Source organism: Artibeus jamaicensis, unplaced genomic scaffold (genome assembly GCF_021234435.1).
Source record: "Artibeus jamaicensis isolate MK-2021 breed Jamaican fruit bat unplaced genomic scaffold, CSHL_Jam_final scaffold_1019, whole genome shotgun sequence".
Lineage (NCBI taxonomy): Eukaryota > Metazoa > Chordata > Mammalia > Chiroptera > Phyllostomidae > Artibeus > Artibeus jamaicensis.
In genome coordinates, this window is record NW_026522025.1 from 5482370 (window position 1) to 5509412 (window position 27043).

Here is a 27043-nt window from a genome sequence, read left to right on the forward strand (position 1 = left end):
ATGGTTCCCATGCTACTGTTTCTTTCCTCTTCCTACTTCCCCTCTACACCACCCCACCCTGGGGTGAGAAAGAAGGGGTAAAAAAGCGAACAGTGTCTCAGTAGCTTTACTTCAAAATAAATTCAGATTAATAGTAACTTCATTAATCATCATTAAGAGTGATAAATGAAACAAACAGGACAGCCCAAAACAAAAAAAATTCTAAAAATCAGTTTCCTGTTTTAATTATATCATAGCACATTTTCTTTCTTCTCCAGAAATGACAATCTCTGCAAATACTTTTCTCCTTATTAAGGTAAAGCTCAATATGCCATGTAACAAAGTTATATTAATGGCAAACAGTCCTACCAAAAGCTAACAAAAAATCTTCCTGTTTTAGCATGTGTTATGTTCTTTCCTATGTGCAACTGTCTTCTCTGTGACCTACAGGAAGAAAACTATGAAGCAGCATTACCAAATACTAGAGTTTAGATTTAATGCGTTATGTCCAAAATGGTGCCCATTGTAAAGACATCTGCAACAGTCCAACAGAAGTTCCTTCCCACAAACTGTGAAACAAGTAAGAAACATGACTGAAATCTGTTAAGAGACTACCAAAATATATATATTACCTACAAGCCATGATTCAGGTTATTTTGGGCAAATTAGCTTTAAGAGACTATTTGATTTATGTGAACGAAGGAAAATGTGTTCCAAAAGTGGTAATGCAAATCTTTTCCAAATCAGACTCTTTCATTTATTTTAGCACTTGCTATGTCAAGTGTAATCCTGCACGTTATGGGAAATACAGAGGAACAGACCCCATCCTCAAAAGATTTAAAATTTAGTCTGGGTAACAAATAAATGAGTAATTCCAATAAAATACAATAAATGTTATGACAGATACAAAAGGGTTTCTATTCCAATTTAAGAAGTGACCTTTCACTAGGAAGAGGGGAACAATGAATGGGAAGAAGTGTAATGCAAGGTCCTGAGCTCTAACAGGCCATTAGCACACCTGATTAACGGTACTCGTGGTATTGCTAGCACTTGAAGTCTCACAGGACTTGCTACACTGAAATACCAGGGCTGTTCATTACCTCGCTCTGCCAACTGTAAGCCTGTGTTAACTGCTTTGTGGAGAAAGGGTCAACTGCAAGGATCAAGTTGATGCCACACAGCGTTTGGACTGATTCTCACAATCTAATACAGCAAGAAAAGGGGAGAGAGGGATGATGAGGAGGACATGCCAAGTAGGAGAAAAACCATGTACATAGTCAAGGAGTCATAAAAGGACCTGGTATATTTTAAGACTAAATTTTTAAAGGTATCCTCTAAGAGTTAATCAATATACACTAAGAATACTTTTCTGTATTCATTAAAATATATAATCTAAGACAACTGTTATGTTTTTAGCATATTAACACCTGTCCTCCAAGGTATCATTCAAAATGTTTAATTTCAAAGCTACAAGTATATAATGTCTTAGTTGATATTTATGATAAACACTATATTTGACAGAGAACAAAAAGGCAATTTTAAGGAAGTGAAAGATACACATCTGAGACAAATTAGGTGGCACACTGTTTCGAGAGATTTATAAACTGTGGATGAACTCACAAAGGAGTATGCTAATCCTTGTCAGCTTTATACTGCACCTTCTCAAGTGACAGCACCTTCACAAGTGACAGCATTTGCTCAACCTTCCCTTCCGCAACCCCACCACCTTTTAAAAACTTATTAATAAGTGCTGACATTTTAAAAATGCTGAATAGGAAAGCAAGCCAAACAAGATAAATATCATTGAGGGGGAAAAACAAATCAAATGTCAACTTTGTCTCCCTAACCCAAAATAATATCTAACAAAGGAAATGGTGGTGATTAAAACACAGCAAATTTATGCGGAAAGATGATATATTAAAAATGACCTACAGAAAAAGACTTCCTCATGTCAGAAAGATAGCATGGTAAAATAACATATTTTTTGGACTATAAGATGCACTTTCCCCCCCAAATTCAGGAGGAAAAGGGGGGTGCATCTTATAGTCTGAACGTAGCTTACCCCACTCGCTGTGGGGAGGGGGGCAGCAGTGAAGTGGGGTCACAGGTTATTAAATATTTTACCACATTTTTTGCTTCAAAATCTCTCCCCCTATTTCCCTCCTCTAAAACCTAGGTGCGTCTCATGGTCTGGTATGTCCTATAGTCCTAAAAATATGGTATACAACACAGACCTTGTGAAGCAGGATGCTGGGTCCCCTTCCCGACTTTGCTGAGGATAAAGGAGGTCCTCTCTCTGAACCGACAAGATTTAGCACCATATGATCCCCCTGGTCCTTTCCAGCTCTTCAATTTCGATCCTTACATTCACAACTTATAGTTTTGTTTATTGGAATAGGGAAAGTGGAAGACAGGAAATCCTCTCAGTTCCACACAGAGTATTTTTGTTTTATGGAACGGAGCTTGCTAAGTATTCTTCTTCTTCTTCTTTTTTTTACCGTGTCCCGGCACTTGAGGAGAGAACCGGTGGACTGAAAACCATCAGCACCGAAGACATGGGGGGCTGGAGCCCTTTCCCTCCCCCTCCGTACATTACGGGGATTGGGACCACATGCCTGAGAGGAGGCAAGAAGAGGAGGGTTTGTTAAGTATTCTTGATATTTTTCTTCCATATTATAATTACTATGAACTGGGGGAATCCAAAGTAACTTTGCATTGTTTTTTATCTTCAATTCCTGTAAAAATGCTTAGAATTCCTTTACCGCATATTAGCTTTATGTATGTATGTATGTTTGTATGTATGTATGTATTTATTTATTTTAACTCTCACCTGAGGATATGTTTTTATTGATTTTAGAGAGAGGAAAGGAGAGAGAAAAACATCAATGTGAGAGATACATCAATAGGTTGTCCCCTGTACATGGCCTGATTGGGGATCCAAACCCATAACCAAAGTATGTGCCCTGACTGGGAATTGAACCCACAACCTTTTTTTTTGGTGTATGGACAACGTACCAACCAACTGAGCCACCTGGCCAGGGCTACCACAGATAAGTTTTATACTCCAACCATAATACCCTCAAAGTAATGAAAAGCAAACAGGAATTGCTTACTATTCTCTACAGATGTCAGTATATCATAAACCAATTGTTATTATGATGCAAATTTTTATACATATGTAAAATCTTTGCCTGGTATAATTTCAACACTGACAGTACTGATTGCTCAAGAACAGATACGATAAACAGGATGGCCCATTGCTATTGCAATTCACCAAAACATTTCAAATGAAGCAGACATCACAGGAAGTAAATCTTAAAGAGTGAAAATTATTAATACTTTCAAACTATTATTTTAGCAAAGAAAGTCTACTCCAACATAAAACTGACTACAAAAAGCAAAATACTAATAATAAATAAGCTAACATAACATAAGGACTTCTAATACTACTATTCCCAGACAGGTCTTCATTTACAGAGTCACTACTATTTCTACCACCGTAAGTCTTTCTACAACATTTTGCAAAATCAACAACATTCCTCTAGCTTTAAAATAGTTTATCTGTATTATCAACAACCACAAGAGATTTTTAGCCTATAATAAGACTAGTTCCTAGAGCAATTTCTCTTTTCTGGGAGAAATGTAAACATTCATGATTTTAGAACAAAACATAATGACATTTAATTGAAATAATTAGCACCATTTTTAAAAGAATACTAGTTCAGAGAATCATCAACCTACTAATATTAAAGGTTCAACAAGTAAATAAATACAAATTCTGTACATTTCTATAGCACTAAAACAAACATATCTTGAAAAAGAAATCACTTGGTTTCTGGCAATAGATACCATTATAGGTCAAATTACACCACAAAAAATTCTTTGATGCACTATTTAAATGATTTGGATAGACATACTTAAAGTCTTTCATATTTAACCCTCAACTCTTCAAGGCACCTATGTGTGCCTTAAAGGCACCTATGTGTGATTAACTTATCAGTGTATTCCCAACACTTAGCTCAGTGCCTAGCGCACAGTAAGTGCTTAGTAAAAACCTTTTAAATGGGTGGCTATTTTGTTAAAATGGCCTATAAACTGTTTTTGTTGCACTGACATTTTTAGTTTAAGGTCTGTTTTTATCATTGGAATTTGACTTTTACTATTATTTAATATAAATATAGAGTTAAAAAATATTTTCCATTTAGCGAAAATACCACAAATAGCTGTCCCGCCCTCTTTAACAATGAGCAAACAGACATGGGAGAGTGTACGGAACAGAGTCAAGTGAGTACAAAGCTTCTTGAAAACCACTGGTGGGACGGGGTGTAGAGCCTACCAACAGCCCCACCATCTTGACACTGCCACATGTCACAGGAGACAGAGGTGACAAAACTGTGGTGGCCAGATGTATATCTCTTTTCCATCCCTTCAGCAAAGCAAAGCTATGCTCTAACTACAGCTGTTTTAAAAATATAGTCACAGACCTCTGAGAGTACTAAAAAGCTGGCAGGTAAGTTAAAGGCCAATGGAAACACACTGGAGTCAGAAATAACAATATCCTTAAAACGATAAGACAAAATGCTTTGAGATACTAGGTGAGACCTGGGGGAAGCATGCAGAGAAAGAGAAGGGCAGGAAAAGCAACTGAATAGAAATTCCATTAAGGCTTAAACTGTGACTCAAATTTGAAAAGTCTTGGTGAGTCACATCTTCCCAGCCAATTTTCTTACAACAAGAACTAATTAGAAGCCATCTAATATTCTAAATAAAATACTTCTAACACAAACACCTTAAACTTAAATGAAAGCATATCAAAGAGTGTCAATTGAATTTCACGATACAAATAACTAGCTACCTTACTAAGGAAAGGAACCTTAGTTCCTTTCTGAGAGCCAGAACCATGAAGCTCACTTCTGGAAGGGAGAAGACTCTGGTGGGCACCTAAGATGTTATTTATCTCTAAGAAAAATTAAAAGCAAATCTTCAAGTCAGCTCTAGAAAAAGATTACACAGATCTTTGCATTTCAATTTCTGCAAAGATTATCAGAATAAAATTTTGACTTAATTGTGGTAGTTCTCTTCTACAGAATACTTAAAAATAAACCAAACCTACATTTGTTCCATTAACTAATTTAAGGTTAATCTCTAAAACAAATAGGTTCCACTTCCCTCAGCCCACCCCCCCACGTACAGAAATTTAAAAAACGTAAGCCACCAATGGTAAAAAACAGGCTTTTCAATGTGGGATAGAGAAATGAACTCACAAACATGTCATGAAAATGAAACATTTATAAAAGTATTATCCAAAAACTCATCACAGAGATTATCAACAATAACCGTTATTTACTAATAAAAACCTATGAAAAATGTATAAATCAGTTGTGATTAAAAAATGTTTCAATAATGAATGACAAAAATTCCTACGATAATGAGAAATACAAATGTGAAAAAGAAACCAAAACTACCCTCAAGGACGGGGGATAAACATTCACTTTTTGAACAGGAAGCCCAATTTCCTTCGTAGTACCTCTGCATTCTAGTATCCTCAGAATTTTCCAAACCCAAAGCTTACTGCTTTATGCGCTCAACTTCTATTTTTTTTAACTGAAACCTTGCTAAAATGTGTTACACATTCCTGACCTTTCTTAAACAGAGCATCCTGATACAGTTTCTGAGTGTGGCACCATTAAAAATAGTTATCCTTTCCGGGTCATGAAGCACAGAGAGCTGGCTGGCCTGTTTTGGTTGAGTCTGCTTTGAAAGTTTTCCTATCCCCTCCTTTACCACTGAACTGCTTGCGACCTCACTTCTATTGTTAATATGCTTACCTTTAACAGCTCAACAGCTCATCCCATCATGTCTGGACTACTACAAAACCCTTCTAATTTGCTACTTCTAATTTGATAGGGAACCTAATACTAAAAATCATTTGAACTATGCTTAAAAAAAAAAGTTCAGCAAAGAGAAAAGTCACCAAGTTGCTGGTTCAGTTCATGCCGTCAGGGCACACGCCTGGGTTGCAGACCAGGCCCCTGGTTGGGGTGCACAGAGAGGACACTGATTGATGCTTCTCTCACACATTGGTATTTCTCTTCCTTTCCTTCTTCCTCCCCTCCCCTCTCTCTAAAAATAAATGAATAAAATCTTTTTTAAAAAGTTACAACACAAATGAGTGAGAACTATGAGCTTTAGTGCATTAAATATTATGGAGGTGTTTTGAAATGGCTTAATCTTATGGATTTTAACTATTTTTCTCTGGTGTTCCAAATTTGAAAAAAAAAATCCTGAAAACTGAGCTCCAGATATGAAAAATACTATTTAACTAAATTTTCCTAAATATAACACTTCTTAATAAAAGTGAAAAATTTTCATCTTCACACTCAGATTCAAATAAATCTTATGACATTTGAGCAGTAAATTGAAACCTGCTATTTAATAGTATTTAAGTTGAAACTGTTCCTTTAAATTGTTAAAACATTACAATATTTACTTTTCTAATATTGTTTCAAATTCTAAGGTAATAGTATTATCAGGTTGTGTATATCCACGGTGACTCACTGACACACAAAAAGTGTTTCCTTCAGCCAAAGTACATTCATTCTCATAGCATGTGGCCAGGTGCTTGCAAGGTGAGAACCTGTTAGATGAACTCACAGGCCCAACTCCCAAAGGAGATACATATACACTAAATTATAAAGAAATTTATTTCAAAAATTGGGCTACATCTTTCAGACTCCTTATATTTACTTCAGCTACTGTCAACTGATTTTTTAATCTTATTTTTATTGTAAAACCTTTAAATGAAAAATTTTTTAAAGTTACCAAATCATAATAAATCACAACCTCATAGTAAATCATAACCTATGGGTCATATATTCAAATCACTAATAATTAGCTTGATATTTCCTCACACTCAAATACACTAGGATTGTGTGGTTTGGGGGAAAAGAACATAAATTTTAATATAAACCTGAATACTGATGATATTACAATTTTAATTCATTTACAACTACCACTTACTACCAAAGGGGGGAAAAGAGAGGCAAAAATGAGTTCAGGAACTACAAATTAATGTGATTTTTATTTTTATGTGATTTAGATCTATTAATATAGCAGGGCCAACTTTGGGGCTCTTAAAAAACAAAGAAGCAATGAAATCTTGCAAGCACTTCTGACAAGATAACTCCAGAAGGAATGTCCACATTAAAACAGGAACAAAACAAGTTCACCATATTAAATGCCACTTCTAAGAACATAAATTATCACAGAAAGGTATTTCTAAGCTGTTAATTGCAATTTCCTTGCAAAACACCCCACCGTTTTTGTATTCTCTAAAGACAAATAAGGAGACTTGATAATAAATAAGATACATTTCACAACTGTTAAATTTTATAAGATGCCCAAGACAACACCTGGTTGAATTTTACTGGCCCCTGGAACAGGATCACAATTCTCAAAGGACCAACTCTCCCTGCTCTGTGGAGGGCAGAACCATGGGGCATTAGTAATGGCCAGAGAGGTTTATATTAGCTCTGTGAGAAACAGTAAAGAACTCTGATGATGGGAGTCCTAAATATCAGGGTAAGTTATTTACAGCAGGTGTGAGATCTCACTCTCTTTAATATTAGAACAGACTCTTAGCAGCCGTGGAAAGGTTCTGAAGAAATGCTATTTCAAATGAAAACTGGATGGCTTCTTGAGGTTCTTTCAGACTCAGAGATTAAAAATTACAAGGCCTGTCCAGAAAGTATTCAGCCACATAATATGAAAAACAGAGATATTCACTGAAGAAGATATAAGAAACATTGTACATGGGACAATGATGCCTCAGTCCCCTTCAAAGTAAGCACCTTGTGACCTCACAGTTTTCCCAATCGCCATCAGCTGCCCCACTGTATTTTCCTGAACCTCATCGAGGATCTGAAATCTCTTCCCTTTCAAAGGTGATTTTAGTTTTGGGAAAAACCAGAAGTCTCAGGGCATCAAATCTGGGCTGTAGTGGAGGGTGAGTCACCTGGATGATTTGACGTTTTGCCAAAAACCTCTGCATGAGATATGATGCATGAGTGGATGTGTTGCCATGATCAAGCTGTCAATCACCAGCTGCCCATAACTGTGGCTTTCTGAATCATCTGATTAGATTCCATGGAGGAATGTTCAAGTTTAACTCAAAATTTGATGGAGATTTGTTGCTCTACTCACTTAGTCATTTTGAATGCCACGGTACACACGTTCATTCAAGGGGATCTTTTGCCCCCACCGACTGGTACAGTGAAGTCATCATTGGTCATGCATGCACATTCCAGTCCACTCTCCTTGGCTGCCAGGTTACATTATGTCATGCAAACCGTTTTCCTTATATTAACAATGGCTGGACTTCTAGATGGACCTCATATATATACATCTGCATCCAACAGTACCAGTAACAACCAAACACAACTTTCTGCAAAACAATGCCTTTACTTAAATGGAAGGTATTTAAAAGGTGGCTTTCTGCGCCTTTTTACGTGTACTGCTAGACACCTGGGTCTCTTTTATCTGTACTCTCCTGGCTTCTATTGAACAAGAAGTCAACTGCTTTTACTTTCCAAATTTTAATTTTTAAGCCAAATCCTAGTTATATCATGAGCCCTAATTACTAAACTGATTTCCCTAATGAGCTACATGACTCTGGGAGGTCACTTCTCATAAAATGAGAGGCATTGCCCTAGGATCCACTAGAATGGAACCTCCCTGTTCAAGTCACCACTGTAACTCCCAGCCCAGGTATATGGAAGGCATTTATTGTTTACAGAGTGAGAAGATCATTCCTGTCCCCGAACTACAAATATAAAAATAAATGTAATTATTGTTCTTTTTTGAACAGATTTTAATCTGTATATTCCCAAACATTTTTAAGAGGACACTGAAACCAAAATTTCCTATTTATTAAATAAAGCTTTACACAATTAAAAATAAGGTATTTATTGTTTTTTAATAAAATGGGTAAATCATACAAGAACTGACAAACTTCACTCAGTTTGTTACGCTTCCCTCTTCTTCATCCCCTTTAACCTACAACTGTGACTTGTCTCTTTCCTTTGGAAAAAAGCAAACAGCTGGTAGGGAGAACATGCACTGGACTCGCAATGAGAAGGCCTGAGTTCCAGTTCCATCTCCTCCATTAACTGGATCTGTGGGGATAAGCAACTTCCCCTTCGGGGCCTGCAAGAACGCATATGTAAAAGAAGACAGCTGAACTAACAATTTCTAAAGTCTTCTGCATTAAAAATCTATCATTCTACTTTCATTCTACCCATTATTCTATGCCTAATGCCTTGATTCAGTGCTTGCCACACCATTCCTAGATTGTACAGTAGCCCCCAAATGTCTTTCCTTCCTTATTTTTCCTTATCCTAAAATGAATGCAATCCTAAAAGCCTGAGTTGAACAGAATGAAAAACACAGTCTTTGAAGTTAGAGAGACCAGGTTTAAATTCAGGCTCTGTCACTAACTAATCCTATCTTTAAAATGGTTATGTCAACTGTCTCAATAAGGATTAAATTATCTGTATAATGTAACTAAATAGCATAGTGCCTGACATGTTGTAGATGCTCAACAAAAATTAGCATCTTTCCCGATTTCCCAAGATCAAGGGAAGCTTCAGTTTCCCACTACAGCGAAGATGAACAACAAGCTGCACAGGTGGCACACGAAATTTATAAAACTACAGAGGCAAAAACTGGGTTAAACATTCTCACTAGGTTCCTGTGTCTGCCTGCATTCCTGCCAAAACGCTTCTGGGTAAAGCAGCCTCAGGTCACCAGCCTTGTGAAATCTCAATATTAAATGTTGTAGTCCACCCTCCCCCTCTTCCCGATTCCCCTGCCAAATACACAGGTCAAGAGGAAATAAAAGTTTCACACGACTCCTCAAAAAGGTATAGAATCTCTGGATTTTACACGAAAGCAAACTCCTCAGCCTACCATCATGTGAAAAGAAGCCTGTCCCGATACTTTGTATGTACAGCTAATGTAAAGTACCATCAATCATTATAACTTCATTTGATTTTTCAACCACAGAAAATTACAATGTGACAGAAGAAAAAAAGAATAAAATTCCGCACAATATGGGGATTGCACTGAGCTTTGTAGAGTTGTACAAATGCCTTCAGCAAAACCAACGGCTTTCTTCTCAATTTCAAAACTGGGTCAAAAACTGGAAGGAACAAGGAGAGGAGCATGAGGGGAGGGCTTGCAAAGAGAAGCTCATTGCTTAAAGTGACTGAAGTACAATTACTTAATGATACAGAATTTTTAAAAATTCCAAAACTAGGAATAACAACAGTCTTTACTTCCATACTTAGTGAAACAGCTGAGATACTGGGTACATACAGGGCAATCAATCAAGTACATGGAAGCCCAGAAACCAAAGAAATCCTTTGAAGAAACCTCGTTTTTTGAAGTGCCTTCTTTCCCAAGCTACTTCAGCCCAAGCAAATGCTGCAAAAGCATATAATTAAAAGAATATAACACTTTAAGAATAAGATCTCTCAGAACGCTTAGCTTCATTAAGAATTATCCAAATTCCTTTATCTATTTAAGAACACACACCACTAACTGGAGATGTGTTTTTCTGTGATTAGATCCACCTGCTGTGTTGGACCCTTCGAAATACACTAACCAACGAAACTGACCAAAATTCCTGCCATGAGCTGCCATGATGCTTCTAATTCATCATTTTTTAAACTGAAGTTTAAGTTCATTCTCCCCGCACCATGCTCTCGGCTAACATCCCACACCGAACAGTCCTAACTTTCTCTACCCAGGCTCAAGATTTATCATCGCAGCCATTCACTTCGTTGGCATTTTCTCCTTAACAGACTCCTCCACTACCATTTATCTCTCACCCTGTCCCTCCGCACACAGTCGCTTTCCCAGGCCAGTTTTCTCTCATTTATGACCTTATCTGTGACAAGTACTCCCCTTACCCAGACTTGGTCCCAGCTTCATCCTCCAAGTCCAGTCCCCATCACTGCGTAGTCCCTCTTACCTGTAACCTCTCTCAGTCCAATCCTTACCGTTTTTAATTACCAGGCCTTAATCCAGACCTTATAGCAACTGTGCTCCTCCCCTACCTCATATCAAGTCCTGTCATTCCTAGCCCCAGCCCAGTCCCTCTTCATTTTAGATCCTGCCCAATCTTCTCTCTTTCTGCTCCTTGACTAAATAAAATCCAAACCCCATTCCTAACCCCAGCAATCCTCCTCTGCCGCTAGCAAAGGACCACTACTCTGGCTGGCCCGTCCCACTTTTTCTCTGACTCTAAATCTGAACATGGTGCTTCTCCCCCTCATTCACCGAAACGGGGTGACACGAGATGGGACCCTAACCTAGTCTTCCAGCACCCAATTTCTGAGTCCGAGGCTAGCGTCGGCGGACACAGGAGCCTCGCACGCGCCAGGCTCCCGAGGCCGCCGACGCTAGCCTCGGACTCTCCCGCCCATCCCCGACCCAGGTTCGCTCTGTTGGCGGGCTTAGCCCGAAGCCTTAGGGAGACCCCCTCCTCACCGCGCCGCGCAATCCCGCCCGCTACTCCCACATCCCATTCAGCCCAACTTGACCCCAGTGCTGTGACCTCCGTCCCTGACGAGCCCGGTGCTCCAGTCCCTGTCACCTGGGCCTCGCCCCGCACTCCTAGCACAGTGGGGTGTGTCCCCTCCAGCCCACTGGCCTCCCCGCGAGGGGTCACGGTGGCCGCTCCTCACCTCGGCGTCCACCACCTCGTGATAGGCGGGCGGGGGGTCGAAACCACCCCCGCCCCCAGTGCTCCCGCCGCGGGAAGGTCCGCCGCCGCCGTCACCCCCGCCGTCGCCCCGCGGGCCCCCGCCAGGCCCGGGGCTGGGGCCGCCGCCGTCCATAGGCTCGTAGCCGCCGTAGTCGAGGCCCGGCCGCTCGTTGGTGAGCAGCGCCACTGCCTCGTTGATGTCGTTCTTGGCCAGGCGCAGGGCCTTGCGGATGGTGGCGGGGTCCGAGAAGCCCATGCACAGCAGCGTGGTCATGTGCTGCTCCTCCTCCGACTCCATGGCTTCGGCCTCGGGGCCGCGCCGGCCGGCGGGCGGCGAAGCTGCGAGTCCCCGGCCTGGCAGGCCGCACGAGGCTGCCTGGGCGCCGTCCCCGCGCTCCGGCGGGCTCCGGAGCTCCTAGCCTGCGCCCTCCGCAGCCGCTGGCCACGTCGGGTGCGGGCGTGGGCGCCGGGAGCTCAGGCGCGGCGGCGGCCTGGCCCAGCCCTGCGCGCCGCCATGTTGGCCTCCGCCTCCTCCTCCGCCGCCGCCACCGCCTTCTCCGCCTCCCGCCGCGGGACTGCGCCTCCGCTCCCGGAAGCGACAGGAGCCGCCACCAGGCTCCCGCTGGCTCACGGCTGTAGGTCGGAGATTTTTTTTTTTCCTCTTAAAGGAGGGGCCGCCCCCGAAAGCGTCTCTACAGTAGAAGGGACGCCGAGAGGCCCGAGTGGAGGCGAGGGAGGGCCCTCCGTTGTGGCCGCCGCCGCCCGCCCATTTCTCCTGCAACAGGTTCCCTCAGGAGCCGGAGGGGCGGGAGCCCAGTGCACCGCTCGACAGGGAGCGTCCCCGAAGTCCCCAAGCTGTGGACCCAGTGTAGCCCTGCCCGCCGTTCCCTGCCTCGCATCCGAACCATCTGAGTCCAGCAGGACAGCCCGTACCGGACTCGTTCGCCCCTGCAAGATCCGAAATGCAGCCCAGCCTGCATGCAATCCGCTGGCCGAGCCCGCGTTCCACCTTCAGCCCCACCTGAAATGCACCCGGTCCAGAAGGAAATTCACCCTATTCCCAAGGAAATTCACCTGCCATGCTGTCAGAAGTACACCCGAGTGTCGACATAATTCATCCCTAGACGAGGCACATCGACCCACCCGAGCTGAAAATTAACCCATGTACCTTGACCCAAGACCCTCCATCTCTCACTGAAGTTACACTAAACCAGTTGAAATGAAGTCCCGACCCTCCCTGGATTTTCCAGTCAACATTGAGTGGCCACCAAACTGTTAATCCCGTGAAAGTCTGAAGTATATTCTATGACCCGAATTTTGGATCCCAATGCTCTCTATGAAAACTTCCTAAAGAAAACTGGGACTGCATCACCTTCCATCAGTTGAGGACTCTGCTCCCCACCTGATGCTGACCCCCCACACCACACTGCTGCAGTCCCTGCCGGGGGCTCCCCTGGTCTTTTCTATCTTGGAGCAGTCCTTTCCCCCATTAAGGCTTGCTTTGTTTGCTTTCTCTTCCCACCTTTGGCATTAGAGCCCAAGGGCCATGTCTTCTGCAGTCCCCTTGAACCCGCCATCTAAGCTCCGGACCTCCACCCCCGCCCATTCAATGTCCTTTAATTCATGCTAATTCTAGGTCCTTTCCTCACCCTCTTCTTTATCTCACTGAGTACTTGGAAATTTAGCTCATCTTCTAATGTCCTCACTGTGGTTTCTTCCAGAACCCTGAAGGCCACCAACCTTTCTTTTAAATCCCATCAAACCGGTCCTATCACCGACCCAGCAGTCACTATCCCAATCTTAAATTAGTGGTGGTACTGAGAAATTTGCTCTCTCCGTTAGCAGTTTTTCACCTGGACAATGAACCTTTCTTGCTTGGTACTTGCTACCTATATTTGTAAACACCAGCAATTTGATTTACAGGGTGAACATATCACTGTTGTTTACATTCAAATGAAGTAACTATTCATTGTACTGATTAAAGTCCAGGTTATAGACCAAAGACTAGGTTTAATATCCAAAGGAAGTCAAAGTCTCTTAGTTTCTGAACAACAAAAAAGAACCTACTAATGAATAATGACTAAGATTGGATCAGGTCACATCGTGTATTTGTATTTTAATCCTCACCAGATTATATATGTTTATTGATTTTAGAGAGAAAGGAAGGGGTCGGGGAAGAGAGAAAAGAGAGACATTGTTGTGAAAGAGAAACGTCGATGTGTCGCCTTGCCTCCCATGCACACTCTGTACAGGGACCCAGCCCACAGCCTAGGTATGTGCCTCACTGGGATTGAAACTGCAACCTTTTGGTGCATGGGGCATCACTCCAAGCAACAGAGCCACCTGGCCAGGGCACAGCGTATATATTTAAATGAAGTTTTATTAAGCGTTATGAAGTTTTAGGTACTCAGTAATGTTTGAAATATTTATCCATAGCATACGAAGAACAAAGGTAATCTAAATCAGCTGAAGCAGCCTGTCATGGAGGACACGCCGAGACATTTAATGTATTTAACAAATATGTACTGAGTATGGATCAGGTGCCAGGTAGATGGTGTTCTTGGCAGTGGTGGTGCAACAGAAAACAAAGCATACAAAATTTGATGCTGGAGAAGTGGTGGCATTCAGTTTTGTCCAATGAACAGTTAATTAAGTGGCCAAATTAAGAAATGAGTTGCAAGGGGAGAGAAAGTAACAAGTAAAGAAAAATTGTTTGCCACTAAAATTCAAAATAGAACCCAGGAGGTAATGAGACAGAGCTGACCAATTCAGATGGCACATAAAAAGACTCCTCAACAGTGGCAGGTTTACAGAACACAACATCGGAAGTTGTGCTGAGCTGAGAAGAGGAAGCAGAGAAAAACAAACTCTGTGATAAAAACTGGAAAGGAGCCACCACGGCTACAAAAAACAAGGAAGGCTATTTTTTGAACTGGATCCTTGAGTGACTGAAAAGCTAGTGTCATTTGAGGATGCAAGCAGTATAATTACACTTCTTTGCATGTAGGAAAGTAAGTGAGCACTTTAAACTCTTGAATTGGGATAGCAGGGGAGAGGCCTATGGAGTGAATATTCAAACTTTTGCTAAATTTTTATTTATTTTTTGCTTTGTATTTTCACTGCAGCAAATTCTTGAAACATTAAAAGGACAGAAAAATTAAATAACGTTCAATTCACATTTACTCTTCTAGAAGCTCCTAGAAGAAAAAAAAAACTAGGTCTGCAAGAGAAGTACAATGGACTGTCTTGAAGATAAGATGTGAGGGTTTTCTAATATTAGTTAATAAGTAATTAAAAAATATTTGCTGAGTGCTTATTTTGAGCCAGGCTGAGGACTAGGGGGATAACTGTGAGCAAGACATGCATGGTTTCTGCCCTTTTAAAGCCGACTTTCTACAAGGAGATAGACAAGCAATACTCATAAAGTGCAGTAGGTACTTTGGTGAGGAAATGTCAGGCTGTAGGGGCAAATTTCTTGCCCTCTGTGGAGTAAATTACCTCCTCTAGGAATTCTGGAAAGTTTCCATGAGCCAATGATATTTAAATTATAATCTGACAGGAAGTAGGAAAGCCAGGAAAAGCAATACGAGATGAGGGGAAAGAGTTCCAAAGAGTAGGAATAGCCTGCAAGAAAGACCCTGGAGTGGGTGAGGAAATTAATTTAGAGGAATTAAAAGCCAGTGGAGTGTGGTTGGAGTTCTAGAGAGGTGGAGGGAGTAGTCAGAAAGGAATCTGGAAAGGTAGACACCAGGTCTGAAAGGGCTAGTGAAACAGGGATAAGAAGTCTCAGAGCTGTATTCTGAGGGAATGGGAAGCCACTGACAGATTCATATAGAAGAGAGAGGTATTATTTAAATTTTGGATCAACCCGACTGCAGTGTAGAGAATGGTCTAGAAGGGAGGAAGAATAAGATGGAGAATCTAGTTAGCAGACCAGACCAATCAGCCTCCCTAGGTAACCACTTGGAAATGAAGAATTGAGTGTTGAGTATTTTCTAAGTAAAATAAATCAGACAGAGAGAGGCACACCATACGAGTTCACTTATATGTGGAATCTAACAAAACAAAAATGAATAAACAAAAGGGAAACAGACCCATAGATATAGAAAACAATCTGATTGCCAAAGGGGCAGGGTGAGGGATAGGGAAAAAAAAAGAAATAAGCTTCTTTGTTTAAAGTACTTATTTTGAATGCCAGATAAATAGAAAAACACGAGTAAAATATTTTGTTTTCTTATCTAAGCTACAATCTTTTGTCTTCTTTTCCTTGGTTTTTGGCACTTTTACTATAATGTGTCTGGGGGTGGCTTTCTTTTTACTTATCTTTAATGGAGTTTGTAAAGTTTCTTGACTATATGACTTGAAATCTTTTATCAGCTTGGAAAATTCTTAGCCATTATTTTTTTATACATTGATTCTATTCTCTTCTCTCTCCCCTCTCCATTTGGGACTTCAGTGATGTGAAAGTGAGGCTTTTTTCATTAAGTCACATCTGACCCCTATGTTTATTTATGTATATTTTTTATTTCTTGTGTCTGTGCTGAGTTTGGATTTTTCTGTTCTTCTGGTCCGCAGATTCTCTTTTCAGCTGCATCTTACCTGCTGTTAAGTCTATCTTTGACTTCTTAATTTCATTTATCGAGTATTTAAGCTCCATAATTTCATTCTAATTCTTAAGACTTCTACTTGTGGGCTGAAACTCTTTACTTTGTCATTTAATTTATTGCACATATCAATTATTTTATAATCTGTGTCTGATAACTTCCATATCTGGATCTCTTATGGTTATGTTCCTATTATCTGATTTTTCTCTTGACTGCCAGTCAATTTTTACATTTTTGTAAGCATAATTTTTAAAACTTTCTGGGCATTGCATTCTGTATATTGTATGTTGTTTTAAAACTGTGTAGATGACCTGAAGTTCTAGATAATACTATCTTCCCTACAAGAGGATTTATTTTACCTTCTGGTAGGCAGTTAGGAGTAGGGATGATGAGCAACTGAATCCAGTAAAGGACTACGTTTCTTTTCAAACCAGACCTCGGCTTTGTAAGGGTTGGGTTTGTTTGCTTGTTTTTGTTTACCCTTACTCCTAGCATTTTTTAGGGTTCCAAACTGGTTTTTTTTGTTGTTGTTATTGCATCTCAAACCACCCCAATAGATGTAGCTTAAAATGACAACGATATATTATTTTCCATACTTCTCTAGGTTAACTGGACAGTTCTGCTCTATTTGGCATTGGCCGTGACCACTCTAAAGCTGCATTCCCCAGTGAGCTTGGCTGGGAATATTTTGCTGCTGTTCCACATGGTCTCTCTCACATAATACCTAGTTCTCCATGGCTTCTCCACATGGCCTATCTCTTTGTTGGGATAATCTGGACTTCCTTAAGCATGGAGGTTGGGTTCTAAGAGGGATAATTCCAAAAGTATAAAGCTTTGTTAGTAAGTGCTTATCAAGTCTCTCTTCATGTCACTTTTATTGATGGACTATTTATAAAAACAAATCACATGGCCATCCCCAAAGCCAATGTGAAGAGTAGCCACTGAAAGGCATGAACACTAAAAGGTATGGCCCATTGAGGGGGGCAACCAATGTAACAGATTACCATGTGAAATGAAAGTCTAGTGTACTTACCACAGCAGCTCCTCTTTAGTGGCCTTCGATCTTCACATCTCAGTGTCCTAAGTGTCATCTCAGTGTCCTAAGACTGCCTAAAGCTCTCCTAGCTTCTTGCCCCCTTGGTTGCTGCTTAAGAATCAGCAAATGTATCAAAGGGAGAAGCAATGCCGAATGATGGGCTAACCTCTCTGTACTTTTGTTCTCTTTGGAATTTGGCCCTTCAAGTTTTTACCCGAAGACAATTTGAAACTTTTGAGTTCTTACTTAAAAACTTTCTAGTGCTTTTAAACAGATATGTATTCTGTTCTGACCAGCTTGTCTGGTCGTTCTCAATAAGAAGGGATGGTCTTAAGCAGATCTGTTATTGCTGGAATCAGATATCCCATAGAAGGGAAGATGGTGGAGAGTACTTTGAGGTAGTGGGTCAAAGGGGCAGGCCCTGGCAGAGAAGGAGATTTTGCAGGACAGGGAAGAGGTTAGTATTTTGCAGATTCTGTGATTGCTCTGCTGCCTGAAGTGCCTCAGGAAGGAGAAAGAGCTTAAAGAGAAATGACTGCCTGGAACCCTGGATATCCAGTTTTCACAAAATCCCCAATCTCTAGCAGGACAGGGAAGAAGCAAAATGACCTTCACTCAAAGGACCTTAGCCTGTGCAGGCTGAGACTGTGATGCTTTCATACTGTTCAATGAACAGTATAGGCCAAAGACCAGAGGGCCCTTCCTGGTGCTCTAGATTGCAGAAGACCCCTGCAACCTGTACAAATCCTACTGCTGCTGTGGAGGGAACTGTGGTTATAACAAGAAATGTTCTAAAATTGACCGTGGTGATAGTTGCACACATAAACATTATAATATAACATCTCAATACTTTGGCAAATGAGAGTTGAGGTGAGATTTAATTTATTTCAAAAATTAAAGTAAAATGATATTTAATGTACCAGATTTTGATGGATGCAAATTCATACCGATTGTATATATTAGAAAATATTTTTTTAAAACCACCAGACAACTGGTATCAACCGCCATACTTTAAATAGTCTATTTGGGCATTGATTTTCTTTGGAAGGGAAGTGGAGGGTACCATGTTTATTGAGATGTAATTCACATTCCATACTGTTCACCCATTTAAGGTGTACAGTGGCTTTCAGTTTATTCACAGATATGTGCAACTATCACCACAGTAGTTTTCAGAATATTTTTATCACCTAAGAAAGAATGCCCATACCTTTCAACTACCCCTCTTCTTTCTTCTCATTCCCCACAGTGCTGAGAAAATTACCACTAATCTACTTTCTGTCTCTGTAGTTTTCCTATTCTAGAAACTTCCCATAAGTGGAATCTTATAGGAAGATTTTTGGCCTTTTTTTTCTGGCTTTTTTTTACTTAGCATACTGTTTTCAAGCTTTATCCATGTTGTGTAAAATGTATCAATACTTCATTCCATCTTATGGCTGAATAATATTTTGTTATGTGGACATACCACATTTTGTTTACCCATTAATAATGGACATGTGAGTTGTTGCTACCATTTGGATATTGTGAATAATGCTGCTACGACAATTTATGTGAAAATTTTGGTGTGGACATATGTTTTTGTTTCTCTTGGGTGTATGCCTAAGAGTAGAGTCATTGGGTATAATGTCAACTCCACGTTGAATTTTTTGAGAAACTGCCAAATTGTTTTCAAAGTGCCCTAACCATTTTACATTCCCATCAGCAGTGTATGAGTGTTCTGATTTCTCCATGTCTTCTCCGATGCTTCTAAGCTGATGTTTATAGCCAAGCCAGTGGGTGTGAAGTGGTATTTTGTGGTTTTGATTTTCATTCCCCTGCTAATGATGTTGAACATCTATTCATGTGCTTATCTGTCAATTTGGATACCTTCTTTGGAGGACTGTCTGTTCAAGTCTTTTGCCTGTTTTTGAATTACGTTAGGTTTTTATTGTTAAGTTTAAGAGTTCTTTTGTATTCTAGGTCCAAGTCCTTTACCTATGACTCATACCTTGGTATGATTTTGAAATATTTTCTTCCGTTCTTTGGGTTGTATTTTCACTTCTTGATAGTGTCCTTTGAAGCACAAAAGTTTTTAATTTTGATGAAATCTAATTTATCTTTTTTCTCCTTTTGTTGTTAGTGCTTTTGGTGGTATATCAAAGAAATCATTGCCAAATCCAATGTCATGAAGTTTTCCACCTATGTTTTATGCTAAGAGTTTTATTGTTCTAGTTCTTACATTTAAGTTTTTGGTCCATTTTTAGTTAATTTTTGTGTATGGCGTGAGGTAATTTCATTCTTTTGCATTTGGCTATCCAGTTGTCCCAAAACTATTTTTTGAAAAGACTATCTCTTCCTCTATTGAATGGTCTTGTACCCATTGTCAAACAATCAAATCAGACATAAACACATGGGTTTACTTTTGGAATTTCAATTCTATTCCAGTGTCCTATATGTTTATCTCTATGCCTATACCGCACTGTTTGGATTACTGTTCCTTTGTAGTAAGTTTTAAAATCAAGTGTTAGTCCTCTAACTTTGTTCTTCGTTTTCAAGATTGTTTTTGTCATTCTATACCCCTTGCAATTATATATGAATTTTAGAATCAGCTTGTCCATTTCTATAAGAAAGTCATCAGTGAGTCTGATAGGGATAATATTACATCTATAGACAAATTTGGGGAGTGTTACCATCTTAACCATTTGTTTTTCAATCCATAAACACAGGATGTCTTTCCACTCATTTAGATCTTTTTAAACTTGTTTCAGCAGTGTTTTGTACTTTTAAGAGTACAAGTCTTATGTTTATTTTGCTAAATTTATTTCAAAGTATTTTACTTTTTTGATGCTACTGTAAATGGAATTTTCTTAATTTCATATTTGAATTGTTTGCTTGCAAATGAATTTTATTTCAATACAATTGAACTTTATACATTAATGTTGTATAAGATTAATGTAACCTGATAAACTTGTTTATTAAATCTATAACCTGCTAAACTTGTTTATTAAATCTAATATATTTTCAGTGGAAAACCTCTAGTACAGTGTTGAATAGAGATGCAATAGCAGCCCTCTTTGTCTTGACCCTGAACTTAGGAGGAGGAAACCTTCCAACCTTTTACCATTAAGTGTGATGTTGACTGTGGGTTTTCATGTGGGCTTTTATTACATTGAGGTAGTTCCCTTTTGTTTCTAGTTTGTTGAGGGTTTTATCATGAAAGGGTATTGGATTTTGTCAAATGATTTTTCTCCCATTTATTGAGATGATCATGTGGTTTATATTTTTTATTGTATTGATATGGTCTAGTGCTTCAGTTGATTTTTCAGATGTTAAATCAACTTGCATTCTGGGATAAATTACACTTGGTTATGGTACCTAATACTTTATACATGTTACTGGCTTCAGTTTGCTAATATTTTGTTTAAAAACACAGTGGTAGTATTGGAGAAAGAAAGCAATTACCAGTATAGGAATCTAGCTTCTAAATATTTACTGCAAAAAAAAAGTCAGTGTAAAAAAAGGAGAAAGCTAGAAGAAAGAAGAGGAAAAGATCATTTTTAAGTCCAAGTTTCCTCCCACCCCTTTCACTAAGAGAATACATTGCCAAATGGGGAGTCCTTCACGTAAGAAAATGATGCAGCTGACTGATGACAATCCGGGTATTTTGGATATTTTTCTAGCAGCAGCAATGGTTTTCCTGAGCCCCTATGCCTAATGGGCAAAGTTGTATCCCTTGGGCATGCAGGCTGCTTCCACTGGCTGCAGCAGGCCACAGCATAAAGAAATGGGTATTATCAGATTGTCACATAGAGAGGGACGTTGGAGGGAAGGCCGAAGTTTCGGCTGCCAAACTGGAGGTTTCTTTAATTTGTTAGGCAGTGGGTAGCCACTAAAGATTTTGAGTCAGGGAATGCATGATTGAAGATATGCTTTAAGATTAAACTGGCATTAGTGTATTGAGCATAGAGATCAAATAAGCAACTATGCGGTGAGAGTGGAAAGTATGCAGAAGTAAGACAGATATTCAGGTTTTAACAGTTGGATTTGGTGATCAAGGACAAGGAAAGACTCCTGTTTTTTTTTGAGGCTGGATGATCTGAAGTCAGGCTGTGACTAGAAAGGAAGATGATGACTTTGGCTTTAGATGAGTCGATATTTAACTAGAAATGTTTGTCTGCAGACTTCCCTAATCACATCCCATGCATGCAGTTGGAAATACAAACAGCTAAAGGTGTTAAGCATTTATTTACAAGGAAAGGATGCTGGGGCTATTTAATTTGGAAAGTGAAAAGAGTTTACAAAAAGAACTAGATGAAAGGCCCCATTTATTTCTCGGACGACCTGGCCTTTAACTCATGACACTCACCTACACATGACATTACATGCCAGCCGAGGAAAGCCAAGCTCCTTCTGGGAGAAGTGGCCCCAAGGGCACACTCCCGTTTTCACCACACTGCACCGCCTTTTCATCCCCTTTTCCTGGGGAGCTAGCTGGTTCCACATTGAAACTTTCCACACTGCTTTTATCTGCCTGTGTCCTCTTGACTGTTCTAACATGCCATTCCCCTTCTTGTGTGTCGGATATGTTCATCCCTGGTATTTCAGATTGGCAATCTCAGTTTCTAACAAAAGGCTTCCTCTGCCAGCCTGGATACCCAGAACCCTCGTGCTCAGTCCGACTGCAGGATCTCTGCCAGGAGATAGAGATTTGGGCAATTTATTTTAATCATATTAGCAGGCTTAGTTTCTCCCAAGCCACATTTTATAAGGAATACATACTCATAATGTAACAGCTTGTAAACCTCTGATTAATTGAAGACTATAATAAAGAATGTTTATCTTGACAGCAATGTTGAAACTCAGTTGTTGAAAGTAGAAAACTGGACTCCCCTCTGGCTGAAAAATCAGGATTTGTGGCTTTTTGTTCCCTCTGACACCAGGCGGACCTGGCTCTCAGGCTTCAGCTTAATTTCAACATTATTTAGAAGTCTTGTTCACTTCCCTGAGGTTGACTCACCAGGCGGGATTAATTTTCCAGGGTGTTGTGCTAATTATAGGCTAGTAGAGCTAATGGACTCAATCAAAATGGCAACAAGTGTAAAAGGAGCAGGGCGCTCTGGGTTCAGAGCTATTTACAACTTCGCGATGGTATGACGACTATTAATTAGTAAGTACTGCAGTGACCCTCAATTTTCAAAGGTGCTCACCATCATTTTCTAGTTAATCTTTCCCATCCACTACTGTATTTGTTTTATATGAAGGGAGGAGCTGATGAATTACTTGCCTGAAGTCATGTCTGTGGTAAAGCCAAAATTGCACTCTAAATGTTGTGAATAATAATAGAATATATTTGTAGAGTGCTTTGCAGTTTTCAAAGAATCTTCTCCTTTGTCCTTTTATTTATACTTGCTAAGCACCCCTAAGAAGCTTTCTGGCTGGTTAATTGAGGATAACAAGAGGAGAGGGTTTGGTTTCCACTGTCCTGCTTAAATCGGAACTGAGTAAGAAAGTAAAGAACCCAGAGTTGTTAGGAGTCGGAGTCTGGATTGCATGACCTTCGGTCTCCATCTATCTCTGTTACGTTTTCTTGGTTTTTAACGTTCTGTGGCACAGGTATTCAGTTACAATAACCTTTTGTTTTATGAGGCTTTAGTTTTGTTTCATCTAAACCTAAAATGTACGAAGTCATAGAATCTAGTAGCATTAGAAACCTCAACTGAAAAAAAATTGAGGTAATGCAGAGATTGCTTATGCTAGAATGTTGGGCTAAAACCTTTAGAAAGTGGGGCTGGTTCTGGTGACTGTTGTGAGCCTTCCTTGCAGTGCCCCAGGTCCCCCGACTCTTCCCCACTCAACAGCCCGGGCCTTTGCTGGTCTATATAGGCCCAGATTGTCCATACACTCTACATTCAATCTTCCCGGAGCCTTTTATGATCCCATAAACACAGACTTGTACAGTTGGGTGGGGTTTTAAAGGTCATAGAATCTAACATCATCAACTTACAGATGAAGAAGCTGAGACTCAGAAAACTTAAGTGATTTTCTGAGCCCCGCAGCTAGTAACTGTCAGAACTGGGGTGCAGATCTGCTGGAATTTGGCTTGAGAACTGGGCCATGACGGTCACACTCGCACTGAGGTGGTGTCTGCAATAGCACAGTCACTGAACTAGCCACGCAGAGAGCAGTTCCTCAAATGTGTCCAGATGTGCTCTTCAGCATAGGGTTATATTACTTGGGCCAGTTGGGAATGTATGAGGCAAATTAGGAGGCTGCAGAATGAAAGTTCCCTGGGAGAGAATTTTTTTAACCAAGCATTTCTCGAAACCAAGCATGTTTTAACCAAGCATTTTTCTAACCAAGCATTATTTCATCATTTTTTTCAACTCAAAGAAAACTTAGTAACAGCCTATATAATTAGTGTTCCTCGGAACACATTGAAGAACAAATTAAAGGTACGTGCTGAAACGGGGCAGTCATAAGCAGGGAGAAAGCTCTCTGCCAGGTTCTTTGGTACATGCTGTTTTACCTCCACAAAACCTTAGGAACAAGTATCACTGTCTTTACTTACAGATGAGCTCAAGACTCTGGTTTCATGTGACAGATTGAATTCACACTTGCTTAAGTGGAAAGGGGTGTTCATATAACTGGGAAGGTTGGAACATTGAGACCAGAAAGGTTCTCTTTCTTCTATCTCTGCTTCTCTCTGTTTGCCAAATCTAGTCCTTCATTTCACAGACAGATGTCCTCACAAGAATGGAGACATGACCGCACAGCTTAGGTTCACTCCCTGACCACTCTACAGCCAGAAAGGAAGGGGTTTTTCCTCTCTGCCAACACAACATGGCAAGATGCTGGAGAGGAAATCTACTGGCCAGCAGAGTTTGTGGGCTCTTCTGCTGTCTATCTCCTTGGCTATGAAAATGGTACTGTGATTAGTTTAGACTGAGTCTCATGCTCTCTACCATGGACAAGGAAGGCATGTTTTCAGAATAAGATCAGAAAGTGACTCAGGCAAAACAAAGCAGTCTGGAAGTGAACTTGTCTCAGCTCACATAGCCAGTAAATGGTAGAACTGGGATTTGAACCCAGGTCTGTTTGACCCCAAACTACACGTCGTTCTTCTTCTACATCATATTGTTTCAATAAGGTACTATCTACACTCTTAAGGAAGAAGCAGTCTGGTTGGAAAGATGTGCATCCCTTTAGTAAGCATGGTGAAAGGTACACGTGCAGTGGGCTTTCAAAGAATGGAAAGATGACATCATGATCATACTATAATCTTCAGACTGAGGCTCCTAATTTTGGGGGGATTATGGGCACCTTCGAAGACCTATGAACCCTGTGAATTCTTTATCCCCCAGATACACACACACAGACACATGCTAAATTTTGCATGCATTTCTCTTTGTGTGCTTGTAAAAGGTGTTCATGGTTTTCCGAGGTGCTTAATAATTTGAGTTAACAATGACTGCTTTGAGCCCTTACTGGTGTGGCTCAGTGGGTTGGGTGTCATCCTACAAAATGAAAGGTCACCAGTTCAATGCCTGGTCAGGGCACATTGTCTGGGTTGTAGGTTCGGTCCCCAGTAAAGGTGTGTTTGAGAGGCAACCGATTGATGTTTCTCTCCCATATTGCTGTTTTTATCCCTTTCTCCCTCTCTTTCCTTTTCGCTAAAAATAAATAAATAAAATCTTATTTTTAAATTACTGATTTGAAAATGTACTTATCTAGAAGATCCAGTTCAAAAGATCTAGCCTTGCTGTGAAATATTGGTATTGCCAGCAGCAAACTGATCAACCTCAGGTTTGGGTCTCTCAATATTAGTAAGGAAGGCTCTGGAAACCCAAGTCAGAGCCATGGAGACAGAAAAAAGGCTGGGAAGATAGTGTGTTCCTTGGAACATACAAATAAAGAACTAAGTGGTACTCATTAAAGTGGGGCAATCACAAGCCGAGGTGGGAGCTGCTCTGAGACGGTAACACTACAGTTTTTGGTGTAAATAGTGGAGTTATAGCCATCTGGTTTGACAAAAAGGAAACATGGAGAGGGTGAAGAGATTTGCCCAAGGACATACAACTTGAGGAATGTCTGTAACTGAACTAACCGGTACTCCATTGGTTCTTTTGTCCAGTGCTCTTTCTTCATTCTGGGTCACCGCATAGTAACACAGTAAATGGGGAAGACAATGAATACAAACGATAGCATTTATGTATTGTAAGACTCATCTCACTTCATTATAACTTGTTTTAACTGCCTTTTTTTGTCCCCTAGGCTGTAAACTCCGTGAGAATAGAACCTGTGTCTGCTTAATAATTCATTGACTGCTTACTCAATCACTGGTACGTTCCTGGGACCTAGCTCATAGTAGACACTCAGTAACATCTCCCTCCTCGGAATGACTGAAGAATGACTGAACAGTGGGACTTCCACTGCTCAAGATAGAGTATACCCTTGGCTGTTTATGTCATTTCTCATGTGGTTTCTGACATCCTGCCCTTGCTTTTCTCCCTTGGCACAGTCTGCAGCTTACCAGTCATCCTGATTCACCCCAGAGAAACCTCCATCTCCATACACAGTGAAGGCCCAGAGAATTCTGACTCCTGGTTGACTGGCTGATTGAGCCCTGGAAGTGCAGTTCGTTCCTCCATTTCCCTCTGAATTCTTACTGGGAGAGTTCTAGATCCCCGGGAAACACAGGCTTCTGGCTTGCCTAAGAGAAGGTCAGCATGCTCCACAGAAATCACCATTTCCTTCTCCTCCATAGTGAATGCCGACACCCAGCCCCGAGGGAGATAAATCTTTTCTTAGTCTCTTTGAAACCTAAGCAAACCTAAGCCATAAAAGGGAGTATTCCTGGTGTTTGTCAATCAGACGAAGTGTCCTTATTCCCTTGGCAGGAGGGAGGTGTGGTTGCTAGGCCATATCTGGTAGGTGTAGTTAGTAGACAGTTGGTGTCTAATTTACCCAGAAGAAATGTCTGTGTGATATATTTTTCATTTACTAAAGGAGGACAAGTGTTCAAATCTTTGCAAATTTTCACTGAAATTAAATTTTCAAGGTCCACATAGGTGCAGCTCTGTCAAATCTTCCTGTAAAACCTAAAGTATGACTAACCGTGTTAAATTATACATTTTTATAAATGTTGTCTCTCAGAGTGTTGTTGTAAAACTTAAGGATAGTGAAATGTGGAAAGCACCCAGCACCATGCGTGGCAAATCAGGTGCCTTTCCTCTTGTTCCCTTTCCGCTGTTCGGGTAAGGGAAGCCAGAACAGACGAGATTCCTTTGTGTATGGGATAGGACTGATTTTGGCTGTAAATGAAAGAGCATTACACATAAGAGCTTAAGGAAAGAGCCTTTTCCCTCACAGAACATTAAGTCTAACAGGATCTGCTGGTTTGGTTTTCGTCTGGGAGCCTGGGGGACCCACGGCCAATAGCTCTTCAAGTCTCTTGTCCTTTTCCTAATGCGTGTTGCCCCAAAAGGGCTGCTGCAGCTCCAGACAGCATGTTCATATCTGAGACAGGAAGGAAGGGTAAGAGACCCATCTAGTCCTTTCATCAGGAAAGCAAGCAGGTTTTCCAGGCCGCTATCTGTCCTCAGCAGTTCTCACGTCTCACTGGGCACTTGCCCTCACGCGAAGTTGAGAAATGAGTGCTTAGTTCCTCCAGCCTTTGCGGCA

The 27043-nt window shown here is 40.6% G+C and overlaps 2 protein-coding genes and 1 non-coding gene across 4 annotated transcripts in view; 1 reads left to right on the top strand and 2 right to left on the bottom strand.

Annotated features, from left to right (window-relative positions):
* Nucleotides 1-12044, bottom strand: part of USP24 (ubiquitin specific peptidase 24) — a 136857-nt gene extending 124813 nt beyond the window's left edge. For both annotated transcript variants that reach the window (XM_037161426.2, XM_037161418.2), the window contains exon 1: nt 11727-12044. In XM_037161426.2, coding sequence (XP_037017321.2) covers nt 11727-12044 — 318 coding nt within the window. The remainder of the gene's footprint in view (nt 1-11726) is intronic.
* Nucleotides 1-25969, top strand: part of LOC128625883 (nascent polypeptide-associated complex subunit alpha, muscle-specific form-like) — an 86453-nt gene extending 60484 nt beyond the window's left edge. Inside the window, exons 2-4 of the mRNA XM_053655641.1 lie at nt 11238-14757; nt 25634-25701; nt 25881-25969. Of these exons, the coding sequence (XP_053511616.1) occupies nt 11238-12905 (1668 nt within the window). The 3' untranslated portion in view covers nt 12906-14757; nt 25634-25701; nt 25881-25969. The remainder of the gene's footprint in view (nt 1-11237; nt 14758-25633; nt 25702-25880) is intronic.
* LOC119061547 (small nucleolar RNA SNORA57) lies at nt 2477-2618 on the bottom strand. The gene has a single exon (XR_005084813.2). It is a non-coding gene; the product is annotated as a small nucleolar RNA SNORA57 (small nucleolar RNA).
* Nucleotides 25970-27043: the final 1074 nt, after the last annotated feature.